The 11,024-nt window shown below is 39.6% G+C and overlaps 1 protein-coding gene across 2 annotated transcripts; it reads left to right on the top strand.

The window, feature by feature from the left end:
• fancg (FA complementation group G) lies at positions 1 to 10,201 on the top strand. 2 transcript variants are annotated; one of them, XM_044370575.1, is made up of 14 exons: positions 2 to 181; positions 1,329 to 1,425; positions 1,551 to 1,673; positions 1,796 to 1,968; positions 2,520 to 2,673; positions 3,413 to 3,543; positions 3,633 to 3,779; positions 5,891 to 6,051; positions 6,211 to 6,277; positions 6,455 to 6,771; positions 6,856 to 6,896; positions 7,004 to 7,177; positions 7,841 to 7,955; positions 9,758 to 10,201. In XM_044370575.1, exons 1-14 carry the CDS (start codon positions 101 to 103, stop codon positions 9,849 to 9,851), a joined length of 1,875 nt encoding a protein of 624 aa, XP_044226510.1. In that variant the 5' UTR covers positions 2 to 100; the 3' UTR covers positions 9,852 to 10,201. The 2 variants fall into 2 exon arrangements, with proteins under 2 accessions (XP_044226517.1, XP_044226510.1); XM_044370582.1 differs by lacking the exons at positions 7,841 to 7,955; positions 9,758 to 10,201 and having other exon boundaries at positions 1 to 181; positions 6,856 to 6,893; positions 7,000 to 7,119.
• Positions 10,202 to 11,024: the final 823 nt, after the last annotated feature.

Genomic DNA, 11,024 nt, shown 5'->3' with positions numbered 1-11,024 from the left:
CTGATGTGCTGATGTTTACTTCCGGGTTGTTAGTACCCCTTGGCAGACGAGGGAAAGTTCAAATGAAACGCCACCATCCCTCCCCCAAAATAGCAATATAATGTCTAATAAAATGTATAAACCACCTCCTTTAGTAGATAGATGGATTCAGGAAAACAACGAGTTGGTAAACAAATGGAAGGTAGGTTAAGATCTTTTTTTATCTGTTGACGTTAGCGTCTTCTAGCTAACGTACGTGATGATTTAATGTTACTTAAAAGTGTTTTAATGCTCGGGAATAGATGAAGAGAGCAGAAAGTCAGTGTGATTCTAACTAATGGTAAATTCATGCTTTTGGTGGGCTTTAGTGCTTTATAAACAGACTGTCTTTCACTGTTGTGTGTGATGTTTTAGGTGGGGACAGTCATTAATGTTGTATTATGTCGGTGATGAAGAAATAGTCATGCTTTTTCCTTGAGTAAAAGTACCAACACCAAACTACAGAAATACTCTATTACAAGTAAAAACCCTGCATTCGGAGTTTTCACTTAGAGAACAGAAGTATTGATAGCAAAAGATACTTCAAATATCAAAAATAAGTCCTTTCAGATGATTAAATGTATCATATAGATTGTATTATATGACTATATAATTATGACTGACGCACTTACATGTAAGTAGCATTTTAATGCTGTAGCTGGTTTAGGGAGAGCTAATTTTAATTTATTTTTATACATATTCTGTTGGTAGGTTATTATGTAACAATCCATCACATTTTTATAAACAAATCAGATATTACTATTTACTATATTTCTATATCTATAACACAAATGTAGTGGAGTAAAAAGTACTATATTTCCCTCTAAATTGTAGTAAAGTATCGCAGTATAAAGCAACGTAAAATGTAAATAAACGGGTACAACCACTTTAATCTTGTACTGGAAGAGTAGTTAAGTGAATGTACTCCATCACCTACTATTCTCTAAATGTAGCAAACACTGTGTTTCTTCCTGTCCCAAGTTATCAACCCGTAATTAATGGACATGCCAATATTGTTCTGAATCCCATAGCACCTGGCACTTTATTTCTTAAATTGGTCTTAAATTATTATAAATTATTTCAAATAATTTTTGGTAATTTAATCTTTGCTCTTTTTTTTTTTTTTTTTTTTACAAAATTGCTTCTAATATAGTGTATTTGAATGTTTTTACTTATCTTTTTTGTGACGTATGATGTGATATCTGATGTTGATTGTCATGCAAGCTGAAGATGAATTTCTACTTTTGTGCAACAAATGTGGACAATAATGTTTTTTTCATTCATTTTTTCATTTCACGTCATTATTTTAGCAGCAAGAAGGAGGAGGAGATGCTTTGGGCCGAGACCAAAACCAGAGCCGGGGATGGTGGTCCTCTGAGTTTCACAAACTTTTAAGGAAAATCCAAGGTGCTCCATCTTACACCTTCATCCTACAAAGACTCTATTTTGTGAATTTGGGGAACTCAGCTCTCACCTTTTTCTATCCTCTTCTCTTCCTCCTTTCCTTTCTACCTCATGTTGCTCTCCTGCAGGTGTTCCTCCTCTTGCAGACATGCAGTTGGAGCTGTCAGTCGTGTACAATGCCTGTTTGTACTCTATCGCTCTGTCTCAGGTTTCAGAAGCTGAGCTGCTCCTCACACAAGCCACGGAAAGAGGTACGTCTATGCTGTAAAAGGTCGATAAAACCAGAGACTGAGATGACGTGGAAAATAATCCAATTTCATCCAATTTCATGGTAGTCTGACTCTTATAGCCTCCCTGCTCATGTTCCCTGCAGTTCTACAGATGACAGGAGATGAACCCATGGCTTCAGACCCCCCTGTAATTTGGCAAATTGTTCTCAAATCAGTTGAGAACACAGCTTTGAATTCCAGTGTACTGCACCTTTTCTGTCTGCAGTGGGCAATCTGGCTGGCAACCTGCAGGCTGAAAACTATACAGGAACTTCAGGTAAGATGTTTCAAAAGGCGTTTCTCAGCTAGTGTTCAAGTGAGCTCCAGCATGTTTTTTTTTTTTGGTTTTATGATGTAACCAACCAGACAGTTATGTGATATGGATATGTGCCTTATACATTTAGAAGTTCAGGATCCTAACAAAATAAATTTACCTGATTTATCTGCTAATCCTGGTAACTATTTTACCCATCATGTTCCTGTTCAGGCCAGAGACAAATGCCTCATGCCAAATACTATCAATTGTTGGATTTATCCTCCAAAATCCAACAGAGAAGTTTACATTTTTTTTTGTTTTGAAATACAATTTTGGTAGAAAAACATGTAGAAATGTGAATTTAAGTGCAATTTCTCCCAATGTCACTTGTGTGCCCAGTGCACAATTTGAAGGATAAGACCACCTTGTATTTGTTAGTAATTGTCAATAAAATGGTATTAAAACCTAAAACTATTCCATAATGTTTGTATTTTACTGAGAATTACGTACTTGGTGTATATTGAATACCACTCATCAGTATGAAAGGTTGTGTTTTTTTCCTGTGATGGCAGGAGGAGCTGTCCTCTCTGTTTGAGACACTGTCTGCCGGAGTTGGGGATGACATGAGAAGTGAGGCAAGGGGAAAATCTTCTAATGCTCCACTATTGGTGATGGACCCAAGAGGACTTACTGAATTATTGCAGATCTGCACCTTTATTGCCCAAGGTCAGCAACATTCATGTTTTTGTTTATGGATATTTAAGGACCAGATATGGTTTGGTGTGACCAGACCAGATTATTGTATGGAGCTTAATCATAGAGTTAATGTTAGTTTGATTGACATGGTATAACCATGGTATAATCTATTCACCTTTTTTGCATGGATGCTATTAAAACAGTGCAGAAGCAGACAACCTCCAATACTGTTGTACTTAGAACAGAAAAGTATTATAAAACATATTATTTGAATCCAAACTGCTGCGTTTTTATATGTGTTTGAATTTTGATTGTTGTTGTCAGGGAGGCATTACCGCAGCCTGAGGATCAGCATAGAGAGGCTGATAAAGAGTTTCTTTCTTCAAGTTGTCAGAATGGACTTTGCCTAAAGAATGTATAATCAGCCACAAGATCAAAACTGACTTTTCATGTTCATCACCACTTCACTCATGTTAAATTTCATATCCATCAACTACTATGACTCTTTATTCTTCACTCTTTTTAACTTTTAAAATTGCTCCTGTTCGCACACCTACATTTTGTAAATACGTTCTGTTACACATTTTCAGACAATAGCAATGTAGCATTGATAGATGCTAGATAGTGCTTGTGCTCTAAAAAGTAAAAACAGAGACATTTTTCTTTTAACTGAAGGCAAAGAATCTATGTCAATGATTTATAAATAGACTCCTTGTGTTTGTAAAGTAATTAATCCAGTGTTTTGCTGTGTTCTTTATGATTTATTAAGGTGCAGAGAAGCTGAATGAGGGTCAGAGTTCAGAAGCGCTGACTGATCTGCAGACAGCTTCCTCCCTGCCAGCTCCCAGAACTCTAGTAGCATACTCACACCTCCTCTCAGGCTCCTGCCTCGCCCATATGGTACACACGCAGTCAAAATCTACACACACAAACAGAAAATGATGGGCATAACAGCAGTGAGAGTGACTGTGTTTTCATCTTGTCTCTAGAACTGCCCTCAGATGGCATTGCAGTGTTTCAGGAAGGCGCTGGAGACAGACTCCCGCTGTATATGTGCTCTTTACCAGAGCATACTCATCTACAGACAGCTGAGGAACACACAGGCTGAGATACAAGCTCTTCGTTTGCTGCACTCAGTGGGTAACATACAGTACATATAGAGTTGTGCTCATAAGTTTACATACCCTGGCAGAATCTGCAAGATGTGTACCATTTTTAGTGTCTATAGTTGTGACCATAAAACTCAATTTTGGTCTCATCACTCCAAATAACTTTGTTCCAGAAGTGTTGAGGCTTGTCTAGGTGCTGTTTGGCATATTGTAAGTGGACTGTTTTGTGGCATTGGCACAGTAACAGCTTTTTCCTGGCAACTGGACCGCGCAGTCCATTTTTGTTCAAGTGCCTCCTTATTGTGCATCTTGAAACAGCCACATGTAACTTTCAGCTGAAGTTGCATGTTGGTTTTTCTTTGCAATCTGAACAATTTTCCTGGCATTTGTGGCTGAAATCTTTGTTGTTCTACCTGACCGTGGCATCAACCGTGGTATCAACAGAACCCTTAATTTTCCACTTCTTTATCAGAGCTTGAACACTACTGATTGGCATTTTCAAATCTTTGGATATATAAATATAGTAGACTAGTATAATAGTATAGTAAATATATATCTTTGGATTTATAAAGTTCAACTCCCTTTTCTCGGAGGTCCTTGACAGTTCTTTTGCTTTCCCCATGGCATGATTTAAAAAGGGCAAACACAATTATGTGAAAATAAATGGCTTCACCTGACCACTATCCCTAAATAAAACAAAAGTTTTCAGCATGATCAGTCATATTTTCCAAAAAATGGCCAATATTTCACAAATTCTACCAGGGTATGTAAACTTATGAGCACAACTGTATATATATAAACTTAGCACAAAAAGTAAGGAAACTTGTGTTTGGTAGATTATTTCTTTGTTGTAACAATGCTTCTTGGCAATAAATCTTATACTGTTGGAAAGCCTGTTTATTTCCCTTTTAAATGGTGCCACATTTGTAAGGAACATGTATTTGTGGGATGAGCAGCAGAGCTGAGTATGTGGGTTGCGCCCATGAAAAATATGCCAAATCTTCTCTGCCAATGCCAAACAGCTTATTCTGCCATTGACTCTTGTTTGGTGTTTGGTGGATTGGATGATTGAAGTTTGAAGAAACAAGACATATTGGCAATTTAGCCTCAGTAGCGTGTGGAAGAACGATACACAGCCACAACAGCCTGGCACCTTCTCCTCATGCTGGTCACCAGCCTGGTCACACTCTGCTGTGGGATGGCATCTCATTCTTCAACCAGCATTTGTCGGTTTGTGGGGTTTATCAGAGACTACCTCCAGAATTTGGGAGTGGAGAGGATGGAATGGCCTGCCAGCAGTCCTGACCTCAACCCCGTTGAACACTTGTGGGATCAGCTTGGGCGTGCTGTTCGTGCCAGAGTGACCAACACAACCACATTAGCTGACTTGCGACAAATGCTGGTTGAAGACTGGGATGCCATCTCACAGCAGTGTGTGACCAGGCTGGTGACCAGCATGAGGAGGAGGTGCCAGGCCGTTGTGGCTGTGTATCGTTCTTCCACACGCTACTGAGGCTCCTGTTTGTTAAATGAATAAATTGTTAAATTGCCAATATGTCTTGTTTCTTCAAACTTCAATCATCCAATCCACCAAACACCAAACAAGAGTCAATGGCAAAATAAGCTGTTTGGCATTGGCAGAGAAGATTTGGCATATTTTTTATGGGCGCAACCCACTTACTCAGCTCTGCTGCTCATCCCACAAATGAATGTTCGTTACAAATGTGGCACCATTTAAAAGGGAAATAAACAGGCTTTCCAACAGTATAAGATTTATTGCCAAGAAGCATTGTTACAACAAAGAAATAATCTACCAAACACAAACACAAATTTCCTTACTTTTTGTGCTAAGTTTACATAGAGGGAAGGTAGGAGGAAAAGCTGCATTTTATCTCTTGCCTCACTGGAACTCAATGAGTTCTGTTGCATTAAATCATGAATAGTGAGAGCACTGAAAAAATGGGTGAAGTTATGTATTTTTATGAAAAATGCAGATAAAATATTTTTATTATTAAAGTATTCTCTGGATATATTTTTGTAGTTGAATTGCCCTTAGTAGGTGGGACCAAAAACACAAAGACACATTCACATAAATGTAATTCTGAACACTGAAACATGAAACCTCTCTTGTCCCACAGACATTGATGTTGCCCTCTGCCACAGAGCCTGTTGTAGCTGATACTCATCTCCTATCTCCGACCTTACTGCTCTGGAGCCAATCCCTGAGCAGTCTGCTCTTTGTCCCCTCTGCCCTCACTGTCCTCCACAGTTTGGCCCTGAAGTGTGTGCTCCATGGGAGGTGATAATACCAGCATGGAGCTCAGAATCTCTGTTTGTAGCTCTGCTTCACTGATACCTGACCACTACTGAAAATCACAAACTGTAGACTGATCTAAGAATAGCACTCACATACACTGGAGTTTGTTTAATGGGTTTGGTTTCTGTTGTGTGTCTGCAGGGTGTCAGACAGTGTTGAATATTATCTGGATCTGCTTGCTGCTCTTCACTCAGAACATCAACACGGAGTAAGACTGAAACAGTCACAGCCACGCAAGATGATTTAACTACTGATGAGTTCTAGCAGGATATTAATGATTATATAATTTTTGTCCAGTCTTTTAACAAATATGCTAGAAGTCTTGTATGGTGGAAAATAATTTCATAAGCTGTTAACTGACATCTGTTTGCTGTGTTTGTCTCAGGTACATGCTGAGGTGCCTTCACTCCCCAGATTACCTGAGCTCTACCTGGAGGCTGGCGCTGCCTTGCTCATGGCCCGGCGGCCTGTTGATTGCGTGGCGCTGTGCGATGAAGTCATCAGCACAACACTGGAGCTGCTGCCAGAGAAGGTGGTGTTGGAAGAGCCAGATGAGAAGAGTGAGGCTGAGACCGGGGCTGTGTGTGCAGAGGGTGAGGAGAGGGTGGCGATGCTGCTCTGGACCGGTGCTGCCTACCTCCTCCAGGGTCACTGCCACACTCACCTGAAGGACTGGAAACAAGCTTTGACTCACTACACAAGGTCTGTGAGATGGGAATGACTTTATTTCTGTCATAAATGTTTATGTCACTTTACAAACACACAAGACTGTATTCTGCATTACAGGTGTATCAACCTGCTGGTGAAGGTGCGCTTTAAAAAAAAAGGTGGGTACTTTTCTGGCTTTATTGATGCTTTGGAGAGAAGTTGTCTCTCCAAAGAAAACTGCCAGCTATTTTTAACTGTGCTTGTTATTCTGTCTGTTCAATTAAAGGGTTCCAACCACAGATTCCTAGTGCGGACATGGTTGACAAGCAGAGAACAGATCTGTGTATCCTGCAGAGGCTGAAGGGGCTTTCATTAGCTGGTAGGGGCATCAGCTTCACCCAGACAGACCAACTCAGAGAGGCACTGAAAGACCTACAGCTCAGCCTGCAGGCATTCCCAGGTACACACAACACAGTTGTATCTTAATGATGTATACAGCAGCGCTCAAATGTGTTTTTGACAGGATTATTGCCAGTGCACCTTAACAACTTGGTCATACAGAAGCAAGTTAAGGTCAGCCATTCGCAGACACTTAACACTCTACTCAGGGATTATTAACTACTTGATACCACTGTAATTTTCCCTCATTTCAAAGTTAGATAAACACATTTTCCCTACAGTTTGACATCACATTCAGTATATTATTGTTCTTGTTTATTGAGTATGAAAATAAATATTGAGTAAAATATTGAAATCTAAGGCAGAGATTTTTGTGTTTCACCATTATTATTATTATTTTTCATTGTTAGGGTCTTGACTAGAATTTTAAATTAATATATTAATCTATAACAACATATCTTAGTAATGACCGTACTGTGAAAGTGTCTGAGTGCAAGACAGAATAATCTTCCACAAAACTTCTGTTTGTTAATGAGGAGCAGCCACTTAAGAAATGTGAAAACGTTGCTGTAATTATGATTTTTGCATCTTATCGTTAATGTTTTTACACACAGCACCTACCATTCTGTTCATTTATGAGTCAGTTTGGCATTAATGCACCATAGGGTTGTAGTGAATCTGTACTTTGTCATAATACGTCATCATGCTGTATGTGCTGTCCCAGATAACGTGGGTGCAGGGCTGTGGTGTGGTGAAGTTCTGTGGAGGCTTGGCAGGAGACGGGAGGCAGCTGCCTGTTGGGAAAAGACCTGGAGTTTCACCACACAGTCCACGACAGAGTAAGACACTGTCATTCTTACATTTAATGACTTTTAGAATGTAGTTTATACTATACATACAGGCTACTTGTGTACTCTTTAGCCCTCTTCATTCAAAAATGCATGTTGGGGGATCCGGTTACATGTGGACAGATCTAAATATCAGTGTGAATGCACCCAAAGTGTGCTGCAGATGCAGTGGGATTTGATTGTTCAAGCCATATTCAGAAGTGGTCATAAATGCAAATGACTGTACACTATTTAGAGTGGTGTGAACACAAATGTGTCCCCAACCACAATTAAGATGCACTTAGGCTCTGTTTACACCTGGTATTACCATGCGTCTCGGGTGATTCGACCACAAGTGGACAGCTTTAAGTACGTCTGTTTACACCTGGCGTTAACATGCGTCTCCACATGCGTCCTGAGTGACCACTTGTGTTCACTTCCCCGCTCTATATGCAAATAAACACGGACATCATTTCTGTTTTCAAAGACCAAATTAATTCGTTATTCGTCAAAAGCTGTGTTCAATTGTTTGATAACAGGATAAATATTCAGGATATATATAAATATTCCGCATTGAGAGAGAGAGAGATGCAGCAATCTCCCCGCAGCTGCATGCGCATTTACGCACAAGACACAGCAGCATAACTTCATTGAATATTTAAATCTCCAACACGCCTACAAGGTCAGTCAGGATCTAATGTTAATTAATGTTCTGTATTCTTCTACACATCCAATAGGTCAGCTGTTACACACACACAGTCCAGGTTCATACAGTGAAACTGTTTGGAGTAAAGCAGCCGTCCTCCTTATAAATCCTGAGCTCATTATGTCAAACAGCACAGCAAAACTAAAAACTGTCGTTATCAACTTGACAGGACAGAGGAAACTATACAGCTACGTTTAGCTTCTGAAATATTTTTTTAAACAGACAAGAGAAAAATTAATAGTTTAATTTCTATTCTAATTGTCGATTTGAAGAGGGAATCCGGTTAGGGGAAAGGGAAAAACAGGAACAAATGGGAGGTGGATTATGTTTTTAATTCACAGGAAAAACAAAATAATTTGTTTATCCTGTTATCTAACAAGTTGAACAGCTTTGGACGAAGGGTCTGCTGGAAAATAGAGGACATCAGTTGAGTCAGTTGGTCCTTCAATGTGGCCCAGGACGCATCGCGTTTACACTACTAAAAGGATGTGGTCACATGCAGCCCAGACCACCTCCGAATGTGATCAGAGTGATCGGCTCTCAATCCGTCCTCAATGCGTCTTGGGTGTGTTTACACCTGTATTTAGAACTGTCCACTTATGATCGGATCAACCAAGACGGATGTTAATACCAGGTGTAAACAGGGCCTTAGTCAGTCTGGTGTGTGTATAGCATGAGAAATCTTCCAAAAACAGTTGATTTGCCTGATCCAAAGATCTGACATGTTTTAAAGCTTCATTCCACAATTTTCTGCATGTTCACATTACAGGAAAAAGTGTTGGAGCATGTAGTGCTACATAATGTCGTTTCACCTCAGTTTTGTTGGCATGCAGGGGAAATGTAATCACTGGGTAACATTAAATCAAACATATAATTTACTTAAGTAATAAAGTTAGACAGATTTTCAAATATGAGCTGCAGCTGTCTCAGTCGGATCTAGATGCAATCTGAATGTGTTAATCTAAGGTGCTTAGTCTGAACAGAACATTTATCAGAGAAAAAAAAAAGACCCCTTGTAGTGATAGTCTCTTGTTGCTTCAAGAAGGGTACATTTGCTATGCTGTGATGTTACTTTTCTTCTGACTGTAAGATACTTTTTGTGTTTCAGGACAGTCCCTGTGTACTTACAGGAACCCCAGTCTGGCCCTTTGTTGGATTCCACAGAGCTCCGCCACAGAATACAAAAACTTGGTCCTACGTAGTCTGCCTGGAGAGGGACAAAAGAAGAATGCCCTCTCACCTGCTGAACGGGATTGACTTTCTCAGGCCTGTGAACTGAGATCCGTACCCACAACAAACATGTATTTACTGGGATAGCAAAATAAAGCATCTTGAAGGGTTTACAGTCATTTAAGATGGAGAATGAACTGTGGATGGTAAACCTTGCAGGTGGTTTATGCATGAAATGTTGAGAAATTGCTGGACATGCTGTGAAGTTGCTTGGTCACTGAGGGTCTGCGCTGCCTTGTATGAGGGAAAAAATGTGTATATAAGACTGTTACTCTAATAATGTATGATTATTTTCAAGATAAACTTAAAGTCCTCTTCCACTCAAAAATGTGTCTTGCTTTTTGTTCCTAGCTTCACTGTACAGAATGATGCATGTGCAGAGTTTGAGAAGGCTTTTTTCATATTCAACTGCTGAAAGTGGAAAGTTTTTCTGTGCTCACTGAAAATCTGAGCCTATGAGCACGATTTGTGGCACACAACTAGTTTGGAGACAGTTCCTGATCTAGTATACAACTTACATAAGTGTGATGTGGAAACTTGAAGCCTCCAACTCACACACACTAGGGATGAACTTTTCAGTAAAGTAGGAGACAGCTTGTGTCCAGAAAAATATTTGCATATTTGTAGATTCTGGGTTTTTCAATGAGGGAGGAAGAGTAGATGTAATTTTAAGAATTTTCACATGGTAATTATACTTTTTTTGTGTGGGAAAACCGTATCAGACACACATTATTGTTCCATAGCAGGGCATTTTTATTTGTCTTAATACATGTCTGTACGGAATCTTAAATGAATACAGACTACTTCAAAAGAGAAGATACGCACCATAAACAACTGCTGCTCTAAAATGCGTGTTCTCACAGCTTTTTATATGGATTGCTAGATAAAACAAATTCATTTGCACTGATGCTGGGAGAAAATCAGAGTAAAAGACTATTTTCGTGTTTTCACGATTCTTCAATATCAACGCGGTACGTATCAATTGGATGACTGAAGTTTGGCGACAGGCTTAAACGACCAATAAGAGAAAAGTTGATGGAAATAGGCACCACCCACTCATTTGTAACTGGCGACGTCAGATTCCAGAGTCTTTGATTGGTTTCCGAATTTGATGGACGGCATGTAAGCCAATCAGAGCGGATGAT

This window comes from Thunnus albacares, chromosome 2, assembly GCF_914725855.1.
Source record: "Thunnus albacares chromosome 2, fThuAlb1.1, whole genome shotgun sequence".
Taxonomy (NCBI): domain Eukaryota; kingdom Metazoa; phylum Chordata; class Actinopteri; order Scombriformes; family Scombridae; genus Thunnus; species Thunnus albacares.
Note: the sequence above shows the minus strand (reverse complement) of the source record. Positions and strands in the feature narration are given on the sequence as shown.

Bases quoted from the DNA above. Each gene is read 5' to 3' on its own strand.
- fancg (XM_044370575.1), top strand. From the start codon at position 101: ATGTCTAATAAAATGTATAAACCACCTCCTTTAGTAGATAGATGGATT. The intron at 6,897-7,003 runs GTGGGTACTTTT...GTTCAATTAAAG, and splicing joins GGTGCGCTTTAAAAAAAAAG to GGTTCCAACCACAGATTCCT. The intron at 7,178-7,840 runs GTACACACAACA...GTGCTGTCCCAG, and splicing joins CAGCCTGCAGGCATTCCCAG to ATAACGTGGGTGCAGGGCTG.